At 41.6% G+C, this 24177-nt stretch overlaps 1 protein-coding gene across 1 annotated transcript in view; it reads left to right on the top strand.

The window, feature by feature from the left end:
* Positions 1-3717: 3717 nt before the first annotated feature.
* The window catches only part of vopp1b (VOPP1 WW domain binding protein b), a gene marked incomplete at both ends in the record, with an annotated part of 36144 nt that continues 15684 nt past the window's right edge, over positions 3718-24177 (top strand). The window contains 3 exons of the mRNA XM_080752343.1: positions 3718-3801; positions 4083-4141; positions 19641-19718. Coding sequence (XP_080608469.1) covers positions 3718-3801; positions 4083-4141; positions 19641-19718 — 221 coding nt within the window. The remainder of the gene's footprint in view (positions 3802-4082; positions 4142-19640; positions 19719-24177) is intronic.

The raw sequence follows: 24177 nt of genomic DNA, 5'->3' as shown, positions 1-24177 counted from the left end.
TCCCACCAGGGAAAGTCGAAAGTCGAAAAAAACATATTTTGTCATCATTATTTTTGCTCCATGTGTGCGTGTGTACAGCATTCAACCATTAGGATTGCTTATTGTCTAGGACAGAATGATTTGCACCTTTTCAACCTGTGTTTCTTCAATGATATTAAGCACAGGGTTTCGGGTTTTGTCCCCCGTTCACGCATTGTTTATCAAACAATAAAGTCGATTTCAACTCAACTTTTTACTGAGTCGAGTCAACTTGCAAAAATCACAAGTCGTTAATGCCCTATCTCTGTGTAGAAATCCATACCGTATGCCACATCTCCAGCATTGGCTTGATTATGCTTAGTTCAGTGTGGTATCAAGCACCGAAAATAGCTGACCTCTGCGACGCGTTGTGAGCTTGGAGGTTTGCTATTTTTGATATTTTCACCAAAAGGCCCTTTTATAAATGTCAGCCCCTGCCTCTCTAACATTCTCTGCACGTCCCGGCACACAGGGTGGATCATTTAAAGCAGGCGTCTTCAACAGGGGGTCCGGGACCCCGAGGAGGTCCTCAGAGTTACTACAGGGTGGTCCACCAAATCTTTTCGATATTAACTTTATTTACATTAACCACTTGAACCCTAGCATCCCTATTTTGAGGAGAACTCGAGCCAAAAATAGCAGATCTACAAGCTCACAACGGGCGTTGTGAGCAGTCCAAGTACAAAGTGAAAGGTAAAGTTTACTAAGTATTGATGATTTAAGTGGTTGAATGTCTGAAAATAGACATTAACATGAATCCAACACATCACCCATGATAGTGCTGTCAAACAAGTCTTTGAAACTACTGTATCTATATGAAATCTATGAATTCCCTCTTTATCTTTTATCCAGTATATCGTCACTGTCGGGTAGAAACCTTGTATCTCCCAAGTTTCAAATTTGTATGTTTTTTAAGTAAGCCCTGCTTCATCATACAAGGCCATCGCACAGAAGATCTACAAGCCTGTGCTTGTAGATCGGCTGTTTTCACTAGTTTAAATCATTTTTAAAATGATAAATGCAGAACAAACGGTTTTGGACATACAAGGTTTTCACCCGACAACGACGATATACTGCAACAGTGACGGCCAGTATGAAAAAAAGATGATGGGTTATGAGATGACAGTCGTGGCTTTACCAAGCCCTTAATGGAAGGATGTTTATTTGCATTAATGGCATGCGGAAGGCGCCGCACCGAGCGAAATGCGATGTCTGCCACCCACACTTGTCATCAGAGACCCACTCCTATCAGGATCCAATTAGGTTGTGGAAATAGAGGGTATGCTCATGCATATAGTGAATGGCAAAGCGAGTGGCGATGTGAGTTTAACGTTGTTTAATGCGATCAGATAGGACTTTTCTGTAAGTAAGTAAGTAAGTAAGTAACACACACACACCCTACGAGCACTAAGAGTTGAGGCATTACATTTTGTACAACACGGTTCTACATGGTCACAACGCCTAGCTTTTGCGAGGCGTTGTGAGCATGTAGATCAGCTATTTTCACAATTTCCGCCTCTAATATTTGACAATTTGGCCAATGTTTAATTTGTAATTTTAGAGGCGTTAAAAAGTCCGTAAAATTGTCACTTTAGAAATGTGCAGATAGGCTTACCCCTCTATATACACTTAAACGTTATGTTGGTTTGGATACTGTTGAGAGAGAAACCAATTTTGCACATTAAGTTGATCATCTGGGGACCCCAAAAATGTGTGTGTGTGTGTGTGTGTGTGTGTGTGTGTGTGTGTGTGTGTGTGTGTGTGTGTGTGTGTGTGTGTGTGTGTGTGTGTGTGTGTGTGTGTGTGTGTGTGCGTGTGTGTGTGTGTGTCTGTGTGTGTGTGTGTGTGTGTGTGTGTGTGTGTGTGTGTGTTTTGTGTGTGTGTGTGTGAGACTAGAGTTCTCAACTGGCCTGAAAATATAAACCTGAACCAAACCGACCCAAGTTGTTGAAGTTGAAGCTTGAGCCTTACAGAACATAGAATAGTGAGCCTGGCACAAAAAATAAATAAAATAAAAATAAAGAATAAATAAATGTAATTAGAACGTCAGCTCAAATTTAGAGAGAGAGTGAGAGAGGGGGAGGGGTGGTGCAAAGAATGAAAGAGTGACAGATGAAGAGAGCACGAAGGAGAGACTATAGGGGGAGAATGAGAGAGAGAGAGAGAGAGAGAGAGATATTTGCGAGGACTCAGAGCTTGCCATGCCAGACTATAGAGTAAAGGTCTTAAGGGAGTAGTTCACCGCCAATATGAGTTTTTTTTTATTTGTCGCTTTCCTAAGACAGAATTTTAATTATAGTAAATTTACCCCCATTGATTCCGGATGGTTTCCCAAATGCATTTGGGTCCCCATCCGAAATCAATGGGGGTACGTTTATTGTAATCAAATTATTGTCTTAGGAATGAGACAAAAAACTAAAACATATTTTGAACTCAAGTCTCCATGGCGTGAATAATCAATAGAATTGTTTTCATTTGGGGGGTGAACTACTCCTTTAAGACTAGATATTTGCGATCCTGTGGACCAATGATGTGAAACTCTCTCCTGCCCTTTGAGCCACTTGAGGCTAATGAAAATTATGAGCGCGGAGAAGTTGCAAAATCCTTTAGGATGCTAATGTACCAGGATGTGCAGGTCAGGTGTAATCAAAATGGCATTGAATAAGTGCCCTTGGCATTTATTCAAGAGCAATTTTTAATTAATTACTGTATTTTTTCTTTCTTCCTGTAGTGCTGTGCACAGTGTGCAGTCATGAGCCATGGGGTGTCTTGCATTCTAATCATCCACCCATGGAGGGGTGGGTGAGAGCAGATCTCTTTGCATTTGCACCCTCTAGTGGTAACAGCAAGCACGAGCTGTCTCAATAGCCAAAAGCCAGATCAATTTCAATTTCAATTCAAAGGAGCTTTATTGGCATGAGGAAACATACGTTTACATTGCCAAAGCAAGTGTCCAAATAAAATAAAAACTGTTGAAAATGGGGAACATTATACAGTAGGAGGGGGGTACCGCATTGTGTAAACAGCTGTCACATTGTGTAATTTTATATATACAGGGTATAAAGCTTTTGGAACAAATAGCAGTATTGTTTTTTCCATTTAAATAGTATAAGAAAAAGAAAACTCAGATTTAAAATGCAATTTAAAAGTAGCAGCTCTGTTTCATACTGTATGTGCAGTAGGTCTAGAATACTGGTATGTCAATCAATGTCCTTAGGGTGGTTGTGTTCCAGTCTCAGTCTAGCCTTCTTTTATCGCAACAGTTCACAAATCTTGCTGCTGTTTTCGCACATTGTTGTATTTCTCCCAGTAGGTATGGGAGTTTTTTGTCGTTGGTCATGTTTTCCAAACTAACTTTGGGCGTGTGTAATCTGTGGGAAGTATGTGTCTCTGATGTCTTATCAAACCTCCCTTTCTTATCCAAAGTCTTGGAAAAGGTTGTTGCTGCACGGCTTCAGAACCATCCATAGCACAGAAACAGCTCTAGTCAGGGTCACACAAATGACCTGTTGATGGCAGCTGATGCCCGCTCACTCATCTTGCTCGACTTGACTGCAGCCTTCAATTCAATACCCTCCCCTCTGACACATCAGTGCCTCCACGGCAATGCCCCCCCCCCCTACCTCAAAGAACTTTTCAAACCACAAACCCTCCACTCCAAACCTTCACTCTCCCAGTACCAACCTTCTCCTTGCCCCCATGACCAAGCTCCACGCCATGGGCGAACCGGGCATTCTGCTCCACGCCTTTGGAATGCCCTCCCCGACCCCCAGTCTACTGATGGTTTAAGATAGCAGATCTACAAGCTCACAATGCATTGAAATGGGCTGTAGGTCTACCAAGAGATTTGGTTTAGAGAGGAAAAAAGGGGAGCGGACCAAGAGTAGACCTGAGCTATCTAATTGACATGCACGTTTACTGTATTTTGTCTGTTCATGTTATCTTATTTTTAACTCATGTTCTTTTTAGACACGCGCACGTGTGTGCGTGTACGTGCGCGTGTGCGTGTGTGTGAAAGAGTGTGAGTGAAATCATTAACAGGATTTCTTTTCTCTTTCTTCCAGTGTGTAGAGGCCAAAAAGTACTGCTGGTATTTTGAAGGAGGATATCCCATCTACTTCATGTATGTATACCATTTATCTGTCTCTCAACATCTAGTATTGTATAGGGCAGGCAGGGGTTTTCAAAGTGGGTGACAGGGCACCCTGGGGTGCCGCGACGGCAGTCCAGGGGTAAGGGGTAAGTTTTAACCAAAATGGCAATGATCTCATCCCATGAATATAAGGTACTGGGAGTGAAAATTATGAATGTCATGTAGGTAATATTATAATATAATGTATAGGGGTGCCTCGGATGAAAAATATATTTATAGGGGTGCCCTGAGCCAAAAAAGTTTGGGAACCCCTGGTATAGGGCCTATTGTTAAAGCATGCTATGTTCTGTTCTATGCTATTAGTATATGCTCTCTCTCTCACACACGCACGGCACACACACAAGCACACACGGTTTACAACTTTCAATTTAACGGATGCCCCACAGTGACTTACAAAGTGTGAAATCACAAGTAAATGGCATGAACCCTCGTCAACAAACGCCTACGTGGTCATGTGAATAGAATACAAAGAAAAACAATTAGTAACTAAGATAAAATGTCAAACCTAGCTTCTGGTGACAAGAGCGTATTTAAGGACACGCACGCACACACACGCACGCACGCACGCGCGCGCACGCACACGCACGCACGCACACACACGCGCACACGCACGCACACGCACACACACACACACACACACACACACACACACACACACACACACACACACACCAAAATAATCTGCTAGTGCTTCATTATAATAATTTAAAGCAGCAGGTAAGCAATATGCAACGTGTGTCATGTTTTATTGTGTGTGTGTGTGTGTGTGTGTGTGTGTGTGTGTGTGTGTGTGTGTGTGTGTGTGTGTGTGTGTTGTGGTGGTGCATTTGGGCGTGTAGAAACAATTACTCTGTTACTTTTAAATGTCCTTGCCCGGTTGTAATTGTGATACTATATAAATGTATATTTGTTATCTGACATGCATTTTCGACTGATGGTCAAGATTCAATTTATCCCCTGAGCAAGCAGGGGATAAATCTTTGCTCAACTGTAAAAAAAAAGAAAAAAAAAAAAAAAAAAACTGTGATTAAAAAAGTACAATTTAGGCATTTAGCAGACGCTCTTAATCCAGAGCAATCTACAAAGCAGATAATACATCAATACAATAGGCAAGCAGTACATCAAATGCATAGCCATATATATATATATATATATATATATATATATATATATTAGGGGTGCAACATATCAAACCGAATATCAAAAATCGAATCGAACCGAGAAACCCTGTACCGAACAATACAATACAATACAATACCACTCCACATCCACATTCCCCTGGAACCTCAAGGACCCCTAGGAGTCCGCAGAGCCCACTTAGAGAACCACTACCCTATAGGTTGGGTACCATATTGTTCAAAGTTAAAACAAAAAAATACATAGTTATAAAAATACATTTGTAAATCAAGGACATTTCTGTTTATTTTTTGTATCGAAAAAGTATCGAACCGTGACACCAAAATATCGAACCGAACCGAACCATGAATTTTGTGTATCGTTGCACCCCTAATTATATGTTTGATATATATATATATATATATATATATATATATGTGTGTATGTATATATATATATATATATATATATATATATATATATATATATATATATATATATACTGTATATATATATATGTTACAGTACGTTTGGGTAACTCAGTATGTTCATGGTAAGAGCGCTTGTTTTGTCGTTCACCACACACCAATCACCACCAGATGGCGATGACAGCCATTCACTAGTGCAGGCGCTGACGTCACTCGTTTGCGACTCTCTTTCTTTATTTACTAGTCTAGCTCGGCAGTGTTTTAGCCATTAGCTTACTATGCCTTACTCTAACCCTAACCCTAACCCTAACCTCAGTAAAACTATGCCTAACCCTAACCCTAACCCTAACCCGAACCTCCGTGGGGTGAGGCGTTATCATTCCTGCCGACGCTACGTTGTTGTGGCCGCTTGTTCCGCCCCGTGCCGCACGACGAGTGCTCCGTTTCTCGATCGTATTGTTTCTCAAACAAACCGTGACATATAGTGATTCGCCTCACAGGTAGAAGGTCCTGGGTTCGATTCCCGCCGGGGGACGCTGTGGGCGCTGGGGGGCGTGTTCCTCCCTCCGCATCATCAGCGCCCACACCCTAGGTGGGGTTGGCGATAGGGCCTTTTTGTGTGGAGTTTGCATGTTCTCCCCGTGTCTCCTAGGGTAGATCCTAGGGTAGATGCCCTCACAAAAACATGCAGTAGTGCTTGTTTCTATACTACCTCCCCCTAGCCAGCCAGGTGCTCCCCAATTTCCCTGGCGCGGCAGGGGGAGAGCGGAAACCAGGACTACAGGTTAGGTAGTTGGCACTGGGTGAGAAAATGGGTTGCAAAACCGTGGGATAAAAATATAAAAAGAAGAAATGCATCGCAATATAAATCTAGAAAATCAATAAAAAAAAAAAAAAAACTTGCGACAGGGAGTTTATTCCACAGTTTGGGGGCCAGGAGGGCATATTGTCTAGGATGGGTGGATTTTTGTCAATACATTACACCTTGACTGGAATAGGACGTGTTCAATTGTTGTCATGGTCTTTATACCGTCACCGTCCGTCACACATATCTGCCTGTATTTCTGTGAGGAAGACGATGATTGAACCAACAGCTTCCACACAGCCCAACAGCTTCCACACCAGATGGACAATATATAAACCAAATAAGTTGACTTAAGGGTGCACAATTTCCTTTCTGGATTGCTCCAGGCAATGTCTGAGGAAGCGCTTATGAACAGTTACTGTATCAATACAGTGAAGGATAATGGAAGACCTCTTCCCAGGATTCTCATTTTACAGGCTTCCATTGGATTGGTATTGCAAACCCTCCAGGCCATACATGGGCAACTGGCGGCCCGGGGGCCACATACGGCCCCCACCTCCACTTAATGCGGCCCGCAGGTTACGGAATACTGATATATTATTACTTTCAATTTCAAACATGGAAAAATTACTTGTCTACCGGTATATTAGTAGCTTAATGACTAGTATTAACTCATACAGTGCCATCCGGCCACAAGGGGCGCTAGAGTGCCAGAAATTTCTCCATAGACCTTCTTTATAGCTTTCGTCGACCCTCTCCCAACTGGCTTGTGTTTTCACTCCAGTCAATGCTATGGGTGACGAGAGGAGGAAGCTAGCTGACACGTATCCAAAATGCTAACCCATTTAGAAGCCCGATCTAAAGCTATTTCAGCCGCAAAAAACTTTCTCTTTGGGTCTGGGAACACAATCCGGAGAAAATCCTGTCTAAAGATGTGATTTATTATTGGAGTGGGCGGCGCGATGCGGCCGTTAGCGCGAATACGGCCCGTGGATGGCCGAGTCTAAGTCCCGGGCATGGATGGACGTCTAGACCGGGGCTTCGGTGAGGCCTCCGATAAAATAATTCATTTCATTAAAAAAGCCGAACATGTTCGGGATAGGCACACTGGACTACGTTCCGGAAGCGGCGCTGAACATTTGGTGAACATTGGGGGGCTCAAAAATGTATTTTAAACCATTTTTAATGGAATATATCGTCGGACCATGTAAAATGGCTAGCTGGCTAGCGTAGGACGAGCCAGGACCACCCACGACTCTACAAGCAGCTCAGGGTAAGTCAATTAATAAAAAAAAATTGTATTGGATTGAAATAAAGCCGAACATGTTCGGGATAGGCACAGAATGAGTTAAAATGTTATTGTATTTTTGATGTCCAATGTATTTGTATTTAAGTTCATAGAATTAACATGTGAATGCATTTGAAATTTAAAAATAAAATAATTAAAAAAAGTTACTTTTCATGATTCCAATTCAAAAATAGCAAAAATAGCCGATCTACAAGCTCAAAACGCGTCGCACTGCAACGCGTTTTGAGCTTTCGTCGATTCGTCGACGAGTCAGAATAACCCCGGCGACTCGAGTCGACTTGATAAATCCTGAGTCGAAGACAGCCCTAGTCTACACTTTTTTACAGACAAGTAAAAGGGCAGGGGCTCAATCCCCCTTTGATGTCTATGTGTGCACGTGCCTGTGATCTAAACAGGTCTAATCGGTTTAAAGGGGGAATTTTCCCTTGTTCACCTCTGGGTCTCTGCTCTATTATGTAAAGTGACACGTTGTGACTTGTGGCACTAAAATAAAACGGAATTGAAAGTGAACTCAGAGGGGAGCCGTCTGTCTCTCTCTCCCCTGTGTGAGTCTATACTCTTCATCCTCCCCGCGTCGTTCGTCCCTCCCTCAGTCTCCTCGTGTCTGCCAGCTTTTGATTTATTGCTTTCTCTTCCAGTGGTGTCAGTTCAGAAAAAGCTAAGGTATGGCAACATGACTGGTGTCTTGCATTCGCGCCTTCGCGCGCGTGCAAGACACCAGTCATGTTGCCATACCTTAGCAACAGGCATGATATATTTATTTTAAGAACTACATTTTTTTCTCCCCCATTTCTACGGTTTCTTGGGCTGGATATGGCAGCCTGGAACGGTTGTTCAAGTGCAGCTAAACTTGTCATGTTAGTAAACGTGCCACAATTAACAATAATGCATTGCACCTGTGCAGCTGACCTGCGGAACCTGGTAATATACCATTTTGTCAAGATGGGGAGAATAAAAGTGTGGAGAATATAATCATAATACCTTGTTAACACTTGGGGAGCCAAACGCGTTCAGGGACGAGTTATGGCCACTAGATGTCACCCTGCCACAGGAAGTTATATCGTTGAGGGACGAGTCAACAAATAGTTAACTTTTCGAGACCGCAGCTTCCCTTTGCATGCCCTGAATCCATTACGTCACCCAGCCAGGGCAGGAAGCCCCCTGTCTCTCCCCACACGGAAGGATTTTACATGGCTTTAGATTCTACTTTGAAACATAAGAACGGCTTTATCTGAGAATGAGGTAAAAACAGCCCCATGGAGGCAGAGAGCTGATTGTTTTCACGGCGACACTTTACCGCGAATTTACCGCGATTTTTTTACCGCGAGTTTCGCGAGCGTTTGTAAACAAATGGAGTACCTCCTCAATCTTCTCTGGACACGCACGTGCACACGCACGAAGCTTGCGGGGCTCATCAAAACATAACGTAAGTCAATGGTGGCACCAGCAACAGCTATAAATGTTATAAACCTTGGCCGCCCATGTGTTAAAGTGACCATTTCGTTACATTTTGCATTTGTACCGGTAGTTATTTTACTGTAATTTAACAACATAATAACCAGCACAGATAGACAAAGAGACATTCATGGATTTATATTTCCCCTGGACCCAGGGTATGGCAGCTGCATACCCCTGCCATACCCAATTGACGCCCCTGTTCTCTTTCCATGGCCCCTGCAGTAAAAGGAAGCACGCATGTGAATGAATCATAATGCGTCTGACATTTGCGGCTGGTTTATCACGATGCAGTGGTGACTCTGACTGCGGCTACAGAAGACTCCTGTGACCGTCCTCCTCAGGCCTATATTAGGGCTGTCACGATTACAAGTTGACAATTAATTGTCACTCAAATAACTGTAATTAATTTCAGATTAGCTTCGTAAATCATAGGGCAGATAATGATAAATAACTTAAATATACAAATAAATCATTTACATATATTTAATAATTAATTTTATAAAAACAAAGTTGTAGGCTTGTAGATCTGCTATTTCTGCTTTTTTAATATTTGGAAATGTGTGAACATTTTTCAACGTGGAACCGATTAGAACGAATATAATGATTATAACGATGATATTGGCAGAATTATAAGAGGGAATTACAACTGACATGATTCAATTGGGGATTCATTAATTAGTTAATTGATGTTAAAGTAACAATAAAGTACTTCCAATGTAGGCTACTGCACTCTTGGAGGGAGCATTTGAACATTTTAGAAAATTGTTGTCTTGTATACCCTTCACCCTTCAACCTTAACCACTTAAGCCCTGTATATATATATATATATATATATATATATATATATATATATATATATATATGTGTATATACATCATCGTACGACAAATAGTGAAACTAGATAATCACAAAAAGTTGTGAGCTTATGGCTGTGTCATTAGCTATGTCATTTAGCATATAGCTGTGTCATTTACTGTAGCATATAGCTGTGTCAATTAACTTGTAGCTGTGTCATTTAGACTTGTCTGCTTTTGTTTCTGTCACATAAAGCACTCAGCTGCATGCATTTCTGCCATCTCTAATGGCTGTGTTACCATCTGATTGACAAGTGACGTTAACTGGGCACAACCAGGAATTGTGTGACAATTATGTCATTATTCTCAGGCCTTGTGAACATAATAAATATCAATTGACATTGTATATTAACCCATTTAGAACGGGTACACATTATTGTGTATCATTATTTTATGCTTTAACTATTGAAAAATAGCAGATATACAAGCTCACAGCGCGGCACCGAGTGCCGCGCTGCGAGCTTGTAGATCTGCTATTTTTGAAAAATCGTGAAAAAATTAATTTTTACCCGATTCTATAAGTGTCTTTTGAATCCTTCTAAAGACTTTTTGAAAAACCTATGTTTCAATGCCAGCAATCTGGCCAGCCATCGTCAAAGAAAAGGTCCTTTTCACTTAACTGGAGCTCAGTTTGAGAGACTACTATGTCAGTTGTTCTCAAACCTTTTCAAGTGAAGGACCCCCAAAATGATATTTATTTGGCCACGGACCCGCATCTCAAAATATTTAGTTCCAGGGACCCCCCAGAAGCAAAATTTGAGTTACAAACGTTTGCTTTGAAAATACATACTGTATATTCAAAGATTTGCACACATTTGCACAACTTTTTCAAAAATAGCAGATCTACAAGGTCGCAGCCCGGCACCGAGCTTGTATATCTGCTATTTTTCACTGGTTAAAGCATTCAATAATTCTAGGCCTAACCGCTTAAGCCCTATATAACAGGGGTCTTCAAAAAACAATACTGTAGCCTAACTGTAGCCCACACTGCAATACACTGGAACAGCAACACATCACTTGGATCTTATAGGCCGTGCCCCTCCTCGGGTACAGTATGCTGTCCACTCACACACTATGCTATTTGACCTAAATTAGCTTATATCATTGATATTGTTTCGTATCTTATTCTCCAAAACCATCAGCTTAGTATGGAAATGGAAATTTCCAAATTAATTATCTCACGCTCACACACAAACACACTTGTCATCTTTATTTGCGTTCACTTTTAACAAGAAATTCTTAACTCAACAATAAGTGTTTCAGAATCAGGATACAGATCGCAGCAACATGAAGCCTCGACTCCTCCGTTATGTGGCAACTGCTAATTATCACAGACACTGAAAAGAATCTGATCAATTCCATATTGTCTCTTGGCTTGGACGTTCCTGCAGGCTGCAGGCCTCTCACAACTATGTGGACATTACATAGGCTTCCAAATATGAACAAAAGCATTTCACATTTGTAACCAAGCTGTATAATAATGTATTGTTTGTGCAAACAAAACAGACATTCAACATGCAGATTAATGAAACAAGAACAACTGTTGCAGCCAAAAATTACAACACACGGTATATGGATTATGTGTTTGTCTACCCATTAAAACAACAATAATAACTCCCTTTATATTGCACTTTTTGGACAACATAATTACATAAGTGCGTCACAGGATAAAGTAGAAGAAACATAACTTAGAAGAGGAAAAACTAAAACAAAAATAGACAATAAAATGACATATAGGCTTTCATTTAGTAAAGTATGAATCAAGGTTAATATTAACTAATACGAAGTAACGAAAACTAGAATTGGAAAAACAAACTGTAATGAAGGCTTTGTGAATAATAATAATAGTAAGGGTAATAAGGGTAATAATAATAATAATCATACATAAGCCTAGCATTTTCGGTGGATATGAACTCTGTCTTCAAATACCTACTTAAAAGAAAGACCAATTAAAATCAAACTGAAATTGGAAAACAAAATGAAAGAAATCTAATTAAACTTCAAATGATAATTCTTGGGAGTTGTGACTGTGTGATTATAAAAGCACCTTGTATAGGTTCAATGTAAAGGTCTGCACAGGTCCAAATAGTTGGAACTGTTCAGAAAGGAACCTCAGGCTTTGTTACCTGATTTGCATAAATTGAGACTTTTTTAAAAACGGAGATCCAGTCCGAAGCGGACCCGAGGATAATCAGACCCAGTGTGAAATGGACCCGAGAATAACCAGGCAAGGTCCGAAACGGATGCGTGAACTTGTGAGACAAGTCAAGGTTTTGGACCGGGACCGGCTTGTGTCTCGGGTAGGGTCTCGGGTTTTCTGCTCCGAGTGATCCCCTGCAGACCACTAATGCAGGGCAGTTTGCCCTTTTGGCAGAGGTACAGCAGTGGCTGAACCCACCCAGTGAGCACAGTAATGGAGAGCAATATAGATGAAAACAATAAAAATGAAAATGTTCGACCGGGAAAAATGGCAGCAGCAATAGCCCAAATAATGTAAGTTCCCACAAATGACACCATGATCAGGCAGATGATAATGAAGGCTCTCTTCTTCATGCTGTCGTCCCTCTCCCTCTCCCTCCCCGTCTCCCCTGGCTTGGGCTGTTTCAGAACCCTGAGAACGGCGAGGCTGCACACCAGCATCACTGACATGAAAAAAAGGAATTGACCCACGTAAAGATAACGTTCTAGTGCTGTAAAATAATGCAACAGGAAGATGGCAAGTGAAAGCCCAATAATGACCAACCAGGCCAGCGCAGAGCAAGCCACCCTGTACCTGAGGGGTTTGTACTTGAGGAAGAGCACTGGGTGAACCACTGCCATGAATCTCTCTACGCAGATACAGCACTGGAAGACGGGACGCCCAGTGAACAGCAAGCCATAACCCAAGTAGTCCAAGGGCAGAATGTCTATGAAAAGATGGAGGAATTTGAGCAAAATGTAGATGATCTCACATACACTCAGATTGAGTGTGAAGATGTCTGAGGCCATTGTACCAGCTGGTCCGGTTAACACCAGCCACAGAACCCAGCTGTTGATGGGGAGTCCCAGGACCAGGTTGATTGTTGAGCTGGTGATGCGTACAATCTCCACTTCGCTGTAGGTGGAGGACTCATTTGATGTGTTCATTTTCCTGGCAGCTTCGATTTGAATGTGCACTCTCTTTTCAAAGTTCAATATCTTGGAGGGATGGTCAAATGAACAGGCAAATAAAAGACAGAGAGAGACAAGGAGAGAGGAACATGGTAATAAGACACACTTGGAATAGTAAAATACAACGTAATACTAATCAAAATATATCAACATTAATAAAGAATCGGTACAACATAATACTAATAAACACGTCAATACAAACATATGTATTTGCAATCATACCTTGAGCTGTCAAGTCCTCTACTCCGTGTGCTCTTCTCACATGCAATGTACCACATTTTAATGTTCTGCAGTGGCTGGATATGCAAATAGTTCTCATATTCTGACAGGCCATCAATGTTCCATCAACACACAATGTGAAAACCCTAATCAAATCAGTCACGGCCGTGAAGCAGACAATTGTCCCATGATGATACTGAAATATCACATATCATTATATCATTGAAATATCACAGATGAGAGGGACATGTAATTAGAGAACAACTGAGATGAATTGACAGTTCTAAACATTACTAGTAAGACGCCTCAGGGCGACAGGCGACACCCCTGATGTGGACATCAGGGATCTCCATATATGGGCATAAAAGGGATTTGTTCCCCTGGCATCACAGGGATCTCCATATCTCCATATATGGGCATAAAAGGGATTTGTTCCCCCTGGCATCACAGGGATCTCTCTAACAGGGCATCATTAATATTGATGACATCAGGGAACTCCATATATGGGCATAAAAGGGATTCTGTTAGTGTGACATCACAGTGAAATCAGAGCATGATTAATTTGGTAGATTTTCATATTATTACAAAACATACGTTAAGCACTTCACCTATATACATTTCGGCCATTTGAAAGTAGCCGATCTTGTAGATCTACTATTTTCAAAATATCTTTATACATTTACACATTTGAAAAGTTGTGAAAGGGGACAAACTGCATAATGTGTACTTTATACTTTTGGTACTTTACGTACATTTTGATACCAATACTTTTTTAATTTTACTCTTAAGTACATTTTGTGAGTATTTTTGAGTACTTTTTTACATTGCAGTAAAACCAGTTGGGTGTTCTCTGTGTTAAGCTATTCATGTCGTGCAGATTCTTTTGGAAAGAAAGAGCCCTCACAGTAAAAAAAATAAGTTTTAAGGCAACAAACGTCAGAAAACTTAGACAATCAAACATAAAACATTGGTTTAGTTGGTCTATCTTAACATTTTCAGTTGTATCAGCTTTTATAATTTTTGCTTAACTTAAATTTTTAAGTTGCCCTAAACTTAAAAGTTTTCTGAAGTATGTTGCCTTAAAAATTTTAGTTTTCCTAACTTTTTATTTTTTACAGTCAAAAACTCGGTGGCATACAGTATCTCCACGGCCACGCACATGTAGATAATCGTATCCCTAAAAATCTAGAACATCTAGATTACATCATTTGATTAATTTTTCCACCACCATCCCAGTTTCAACCCTGCACACGCCTGCAGTATGAGAGTATTAGGACAGCTGACCCAAACAAAAACAAAGGAGCCACAGAATCAATTTAATCAAATGGAGGTGGTGTGTAGTGTATACTGGCAATGTGCAAACACATGGTGGACAATGACTTATGTACCTGCCTGTCAACGTCATGTAAACAAAGCAACACAGATTGACAAAGCACATGACGACACTTCAACCTGGGAAATGCGTGACATCTGAAGGCTCTCAGCCCCAGATAACCTGATTTAGAAGGCATTTGTAGAATCAGCCTCAGGTCTTTGATGGGTTAAAGAGGTGGTGCCGTAGTTTTGTACTTTTTCTGGTTTTCATGTGTCTAGGATGTTGACAGTACTTCATTAGACCCCCTGGTGTGGTTGTTATGAGCAGTTATGTATTGCCTTTCTATTTGGGTTTTAGCTGTAGGCTGCCACCTTGTGGGGTCAAATGTGCCGGTCCAAAAACACACATACTTATTACATCACAGAATCAACCCCTCCCCTAATTACCATTCACCCAACATACGTGGGTGTGGCTAACTTCAGCTGGGTCACCACCTACCATGACAACCACGCATTTCCGTTTTATTTCCGAGAGACCCGACCATTTAATCATTATTAAAACCCTCTTTCATGTAACTCACTGCAGCCGTGCAGCGTGCGCTGTTAACTGATTGACAGGTAGAAGAAGGCTACCAAGGAATCTATAATATTAAGATCGAAACAAAAGCCAGAGATTAAAAGGAATACTTTTAGGCTATTTTTTAACTACAGAGAGGTAAGTCATGGTTTAGCTTTCTCATCATCCTGGCAGCAGGCTACGCATCACGCATGCATTACGCACGCACCAATATCTTTTCCCCCTGCTGTTAAACTGATCCTAGACCAGCATTATCATCTCTCTGTTGCACAGCCATTCATCTCGCTGCATCACGGCTAACAGACCATGATCCTAGGTCAGGCCAGAATAAACACAGCACACACGTTAAACAGAACTTCAGTAGTTCGTTCCTTATAGCGCACGCCAGCGCGCGCACACACACATTGATTGATTGCTTTACAGTTTGCATAAAAAAGCAGAAAGTACACACACAGTACGGGTCCTCTTGGGTCCTCTCGGGTAATACACATAATGATTGACAGCCCCGTATGTATTCCGAGGGTGATGCGGCCATTCCGACCCGGCTATGATAAAACACTGACCGACCCTGTCTACTCTGCTCCCGGCCGGAGCTGAGGGGAGGGGGAACGGAGAACGCGTGTTGTCACTTGTCTCTTCTGTTCTTTTTCTTATTTAATAGGCTAACAACCACGGCCAGGTCATCATCACTTGAGGATATGGTTTCCATTGTTTTATTTGTTTCCCTGTCTCCGTTCTCCTCTCTCCTCTCCTCTCTCTCCTTTCTTCTCCTTTCTCCTGTGGCTATGCAGGCAGATATCGCCCCCTCGTTTTTAGGCGAATTAAGCGAATATTATACGCATATTCGCGTCGCTTTTTGGTGTGTATGGAAAAGGGCGAATGGCGAATTCTTCGCCTTTTTGGTTCGCTTATTCACGTCGCTTTCGCTAATTCGCCGGTGAGGACATACCTTAAGAACATGTATTTGTAGCACAGCTGCTTTTCAAGACGATGTGCTGGCGATTTAGAAAACGCACAGTAGACGAGATGAAAAAAATAAATAATTAACTCATACAGTGCCCCGGGCCACAAGTGGCCGCTAGAGTGCCAGAAATATCTCTATAGGCCTTCGCTGTAGCTTCCGTCGACACTGCCCAAAGTGCCTTGGGATTTCACTCCAGCCACTGTTATGTATATGACGAGAGGAGGAAGTTAGCTTACACTTAGCCATTCGCTGCTAACCCCTTTAGAAGCCCGATCTAAAGCTATTTCAGTCGCAAAAAAACCTTCTCTTTGGTCTGGGAACACAATTCAGAGAAAATCCTCTCTAAAGATGTGATTTATTATTGTAGTGGGCGGCGCGATGCGGCCTTTTGCACGAATACGGCCCGTGGATGGCCGAGTCTAAGCCCCGGCCATGGATGGAAATTTAGACCGGGGCTTCGTTGAGGCCTCCAATTAAATAATTAATTTTATTAAATATCCCGGACTAGATCGGGATAGGCACCCTGGAATACGTCGCGCTGCCGACAGTATAGATTGAGTTTTTTTTGGGGGGCTCTAAACTTTATTTTAAACCATTTTCAATGGAATAAATCGTCGGACCATCTAGCGTCTCTCGTTGGTAAGCGCTGGACGAGCCAGGACCACCCACCCACGTTGGTCCAAGCAGCTCAGGGTAAGTAAAATAGCAAATAAAATATTGTATTGGATTGAAAATATCCCGGACTTGTTCGGGATAGGCACTATTAGGGTTAAATAACATAATATTAGATTACATTATATAGCCTAATGTCGTTGTCTGGCAGAAACAACTTGTCTCCATATTTTGAAACACAAATAAGGGGTGGGGGTGCAGCGAACACTGCGTAAGGGATAATCAGCGGTGATTATCGATTGTTATTACAGTGCTTGTTTGAATGCTTGATTCTGATTGGTCAATCGCTGAAATCAGAGGTCTGATATTTCTGGATAACAGACCGCTCCACTCTATAACAGACCGCTGCTAATCAAAGACTCAGAGCACCTGCTGCAGTCCAGCTGCACTGGGTGAATCTTGTGCTATATCCAACATGTCAGCCATGTAAACAAACGGCACCCCATCTTTAATGGTTCACTATTTTTATGCGAGTGACAACATACACGATAAGAGTCCTGATCTCACCCCTGTACACACCTTTGTGAGTTTAAAGGCCAGCTGACACAAACCAAAACAAACACAAAGGTGAGGGAGAAGTGTGAAGCGTGTACTGCATGCAAAACATTTATAATAATAAAAAGGTTGACGGACAACAATGATTTATGTCCCTGTCAACTGATAAACAAATGAAGCTTCAAGCTGGGAAATGTGTAACATCTAAAGGCTCTCGACTCATGAGAGCCGGGCAAAGCCTGGCAACCGAACCAGCTGATTAGTCAGTCTACAAATGTAACACAAACATACAAAACAATTTTGAGAAACTGCAAAGTGGGCTTGCTTGAAGATTGCCTGAAGAAATTTAAATCGACGTAAAAACGTGTTACCTGTTACCATGGTAACCAGGTAAACTGGTGCTGCGGCGGCGGCTGATGAGCAAAAAGACGTTGCCATGATGCAACTCGGCCACCATCATCAGGAAGCGTGTACTCTCCATAGGCTCCTGTTCATTGCTGCTGCAAAGAAACGGCTTTAGCCTATCCCGAAATCTTTTTCCAAAAACGCTTCGATCACAGAGAAACTTTTTTTTTTTCGCGGCCATACGGTCGGCCACGGTTAGAATTTGGCATTTCCGTGTGAAAGTAAACAATCATGGTCTACATCCGGATTTAGTGAATTTCCACAACATGGACACGATCGTGGCTTCTGGGGCTCTTCAAAATAAAGCGTAGTGAATTGGCGGCACACTTTATCCAAATAATTACAAAAATAATGGCATCCCAAGTATAATGTTCAGTTTAGCCACAACCATCTAGCCTAGGTGCCGTGGATTGGTTTCGTCACTTCTCTTCTCAGTCCAGCCAGCCTCCTATATCCAATGTGGGACATAAAAAAGAAATGGAAACCAACCATAGCTTCTTAATGGCCTGTGTCGCGGGGCGGGACAAATACACCAGTGTAGCTTCCCTAACCCTTCTCTGATTCGTTGGAATCCGATCAGCAATGACGTCACCTACGTCACAAGTGAAGTTGGGAAATACGAGCCAACTGAATCAAGGCCAGACTGAGAAGTGCAGTGACAAAACAGATCCACAGAACGTAGCGTAGCAGGCTGGTACCCAACAACCATCCTCAAAAACAATACACCAGCAGTGATGTCATTACGTGCGCATCCCGCATCAAAAACTCATTCAAGTCACCCAGGGACTCATTCATGTCATGGTCCTGGGGTCCCGGGGATGCGCCTCCATTGGAGTCCATGTTAAAATAATTTACCGCGTCGCGGTAAAAGAAAAAAAAATGTCCACAGACACCACCATTGTTCATGGGTGAAAGCATCCTACTTTACCCTACGTTAACACAAATAAAATCCACGTAGAAAGTCTTAAACAGGCGATAGAAACGTCAATGTTTTTATTCCACCGACGTCCGACGCCATTTTGCGCGCGTAAACTTTATATTGAGGACTCATAAAACTTTTCTGGGACCCATTTGAATGACCACCTTACATTGAAAACCTAGTAACATCACTGCACCAGTAGACTCCCTAATCGGGAGATAAGCGACCGTCAGGTCACATACACAAACTTTAGAAGGCAATGGTAGCCAATCAGGAGGGAATATGGGAAATGGGACAGCTCCATGTTGATGACATGACTTTAGAGATACTCTGTGTACTGCTTTGCATAATTTTAGGGCAAATTCTGTAGGAGCAGTGTCCAAAAATGTGTTCTGCAAGAATCGGCCTCATGGTGGTGCTGGAAGAGGGCCATGTGAGAGATGAGGGGTGGAGGTTGTGGTTTGGCAACCAAGGAGTGTGTGTGCAAAGTTTGGCATGGATAGGGGCAACAGTGGCGGGGATGAGTAGGGCAAAAGTGTGACGTTACGTTGTGTTGCGTTACGTTACGTTACGTTGCGTTGCGTTGCGTTGCGTTGCGTTGCGTGACGGACGGACGGACGGACGGACGGACGGACGGACGGAGCCGGTGGAGCTTTTCATAGTAACTGCGACAATATGACATGCATGTCGTGTGTGCGTCTGCAATGACTGCATATTTTAATATAAATGTATCCTGTGTGTGTGTGTGTGTGTGTGTGTGTGTGTGTGTGTGTGTGTGTTGCAGATGTCGTTCCTATGAGGACTGCTGTGGGACTCGATGCTGCGTCAGAGCGCTGTCCATTCAGAGACTATGGTACTTCTGGTGAGTTGGTCCTCTCTCATGTGGTCTGGACGTCCCGCCACTCTGTTCCCCCCCGGGAGGTTTGGCTGTGGATAGTTGTTTAAAACGCACACACGTCGAGAGTGCACACTAGGGATGGGACGATATGAAAATGTCATTTCACGATTATTGTGACCAAAGAAATTGCGATTTACGATATTATCGCGATAATCAAAATATCCCCAACATCCATTATCCTGGAGAACATTTACCAAAAAATAGCAGATCTACAAGAGATTTGGTAGGGAGTGAAAGAAAAGGACGTTATTTCCAGGTCTAAGGGTTTAAGTGGTACCGGATATGCAGTTCGGCAAATAAAAGGTGAATTGATCCCCAGTGCATGACGGAGGATAATTTCACGATAAAGTAAAATCTCCACGATACGATTATTGTGAGTGTTTTTATCACGATAAAGGATAATAATGATTAACGTCCCATCCCTAGTGCACACACGCACACGCACACGCACGCACGCACGCACGCACGCACGCACGCACGCACACACACACACACACACACGCACACACACACACACACAAACACACACACAATGGCAAATCTACACACTCACAACGTTGTGAGTGGGAACAAATTGACCAGAACAATGTAAGTGGCTGCGCTCAGATAAACTACAGTACACTATCAGATAGCTTTCATATCCCTATATTGGCAAGACGCTGCATTCTACTGTTATGGAAATCCAAGCCCATCTACAGTACCTCTATGTGGCTCAGTGTCTTATCTTAAATTAGAAAAGATAAAATCCTCTGTAAAGGGTAACACTTTTTTCCAGAATTTGAATCCTTGTATAACCTACTTTAACTCACTACAAACTCTGCCCCCCAATTTAATATCTTATGTGCCTTTGAGTACCTCCATATAGCATTTTGAAATCCAGACTTTCTACATTGCAGTATTGATACTTTTGCTTGAGTAAATAAAGAATGTGAGTACTTTTTCAACCACTGGTTAATTAATTAGATACTTGGCCAATAACATAACATTATATAATTACTATACTTATAAATAACTAGAAAAATATTGTTCCTTCGAAACAATTGTGGGCTCGCTTCTAGCCAGAAAACAATGGCTATAAAAGTACAAAATGTCAAGATCGCAGGCAGTGCTCTCTTTGACATTACTGACGTCAAAGATTGGTCCATTTTTTCCAAAAATGTTATGCAAAAGTTGACCCGCTGGTGGCGCTATAACAGGCCAATGATAGAAGGGTGGTATCTGTTCCTTGACCTATTGGGAATGTGCTTGCAAGATTTCACGCACATCCCAGGCTGTGTTCATGATTTGAGGTGTTTTTGGCTTTGGCCACTTTATCGCTGCTTGCAGCTATATTTATTATTATTATTTTATTATTTTATTGTATGCACTTCATAGGCATGTTAGATAAAGGTCCTTAGATTGCGTGTAGAATGTTTCATGCAAATTGCTAAAAAGAAATCCTAGAATAAAAACGGTTTTAAGCGTTTCACAAACTGCTCAAAATGATATAGCGCCCCCCTTTGGCCAATTGGGGTATGATTGGTTTTAGTGATATTTGGAATAACACTCTACATCTTTGCCAAATGCCATGAACATGCTACGTTGTATGTATGATTTAGAGGCAGAAGAATCATTTGCATAAAAATGCAATATTCATTTAATTATTTAAAAAAGCATGTTTCAATTTTAAAGAAATCCGATCTGACAGATCTTTAGATATCGGTCCAAAGTTCACGTAAAAAAAGTTTTGTGCACGTGACGCGATAATTTCAGAATAAAAGCGGGTTTACGCGTTTTACAAACTGCTCAAATTGGCGGAAAATCTAAGGGCGGAGCTTACTTAACAACGACACAGATGTCTTCCGCTTGAGTCAAAGCACGCGTGTAACAAGTTGCATGTCTTCAAACGAAACGAGTCAAGACTTATGCCCGTTTGAAATTTGAATTTTCAAACGCTTCGTATAGCGCCCCCCTTTGGCCAATTGGAATAAGATTGGTTTCAGTGATATTTGGACTAACCCTCTACATGTTTGCCAAATGCCATGAAAGTAACACTTTGCATGTTTGATTTAGAGGCAGAATAATAATTTGCATAAAACCGCAATATGAATTGAATTATTAAAAATTAATGGTTTAACGTACAAACTTCTCACCACATAGACTGTATAGGTATTGGTCCAAAGTTCATGTGAAAAAAGTTTTGTGCACTTGACGCGAAAATCCCAGGAGGAGATAGATTTTTACTGTTTTTCATATAATTCCGAATTGTGGGAGACCTAAAGGTCAGAGGTCAAAAGTTAGAGGGTAAAAGTTGTTCGGCATGAGGAGACGCATACGTGTATACAGGTTTCATGGCTGTATGTATAACACAGCATGAGCTATACCTGTTCAAAGATCGCACTTTCGAAGGCTTCCTACAGCGCCACCATTTGGCCGATTGCTATAAAAAATAATAGCACACTTCGCCACTGTAAACTGAACACATTGATGTTTTTATTTTCATTTTCTCACTAAGTATGTAGGAGTAGAAAGGAACCGAAGTTTTTTGATACTTGCACTGACTGCCTGCCTAGTAAATAACTAGAAAAATATTGTTCCTTCGAAACAATTGTGGGCTCGCTTCAAGCCAGAAAACAATGGCTATAAAAGTACAAAACGTCAAGATCGCAGGCAGTGCTCTCTTTGACGTTACTGAGGTCAAAGATTGGTCCATTTTGTTCCAAAAATGTGTTGTGCAAAAGTTGACCCACTGGTGGCGCTATAACAGGCCAATGTAAGAAGGGTGATATCTGTTCCTTGACCTATTGGGAATGTGCTTGCAAGATTTCACGCACATTGCAGGCTGTGTTCATGATTTGAGGTGTTTTTGGCTTTGGCCACTTTATCGCTGTTTGCAGCTATATTCATTATTATTATTTTTTTGTGTGTGTGCACTTCATAGGCATATTAGATAAAGGTCCTTAGATTGTGTGTAGAATGTTTCATGCAAATTGCAAAAAAAAATCCTGACGGGTTTAAGCGTTTCACAAACTGCTCAAAATGATATAGCGCCCCCCCTTTGGCCAATTGGGGTAAGATTGGTTTTAGTGATATTTGGACTAACACTCTACATCTTTGCCAAATGCCATGAACATGTTACTTTGCATGTATGATTTAGAGGCAGAAGAATAATTTGCATAAAACTGCAATATTCATTGAATTTATTTAAAAAAGCATGTTTCAATTTTAAAGAAATCCGATCCGACAGATCTTTAGATATCGGTCCAAAGTTCACGTAAAAAAAGTTTTGTGCACGTGGAGCGAAAATTCCAGAATAAAAGCGGGTTTACGCGTTTTACAAACTGCTCAAAATGGCGGAAAATCGAAGGGCGGAGCTTACTTAACAACGACACAGATGTCTTCCGCTTGAGTCAAAGCACGCGTGTAACAAGTTGCATGTCTTCAAACGAAACGAGTCATGACTTATGCCCGTTTGAAGTTTGAATTTTCAAACGCTTCGTATAGCGCCCCCCTTTGGCCGATTGGAATAAAATTGGTTTCAGTGATACTTTGACTAACCCTCCACATCTTTGCCAAATGCCATGAACGTGTAACTTTGCATGTATGATTTAGAGGCCGAAGAATAATTTGCATAAAACCGCAATATATATTGAATTATTAAAAAATCATTATTTAACGTACAAACTTCTCACCACATAGCCTGTGTAGATATAGGTTCAAAGTTCATGTGAAAAAAGTTTCATGCGCGTATCGCGAAAATCCCAGGAGGAGATAGATTTTTACTGTTTTTAATATTATTCCGAATTGTGGGAGACCTAAAGGTCAGAGGTCAAAAGTTAGAGGGTAAAAGTTGTTCGGCATGAGGAGACGCATACGTGTATACAGGTTTCATGGCTGTATGTATAACACAGCATGAGCTATACCTGTTCAAAGATCGCACTTTCGAAGGCTTCCTACAGCGCCACCATTTGGCCGATTGCTATAAAAAATAATAGCACACTTCGCCACTGTAAACTGAACACATTGATGTTTTTATTTTCATTTTCTCACTAAGTATGTAGGAGTAGAAAGGAACCGAAGTTTTTTGATACTTGCACTGACTGCCTGCCTAGTAAATAATGACAATATCTAAAGTGTGCTCGCCTTATAGGCGAGCCCACAATTAGTTGAACGTGGGTTTGGCTTTGTACTTGGGCTGCTCTCTCTCACTGTACACTAGGAGCTATATCTTCGTCCATGCCTTAAATCAAAATGTTGTGAGCTTGTAGACCAGCTATTTGAAAAAAATAAAGATATATACTGTATATAGTATATTCGCGGATTTCTCGATTTTTCTGCTGTCCCAGCCCATTCTCACCCCCTCTGCTTCACCCGTCCGACGCGTTCCTAACTCACTTTCTGCTTCACCCGTGCGACGTTTTGGGAACACCTATTGCGCCCACGG

The sequence above is a fragment of the Nannobrachium achirus genome (genome assembly GCF_963921795.1).
Source record: "Nannobrachium achirus genome assembly, chromosome: 21".
NCBI classification, from domain to species: domain Eukaryota; kingdom Metazoa; phylum Chordata; class Actinopteri; order Myctophiformes; family Myctophidae; genus Nannobrachium; species Nannobrachium achirus.
This window is presented reverse-complemented; position numbering and strand designations above follow the sequence as displayed.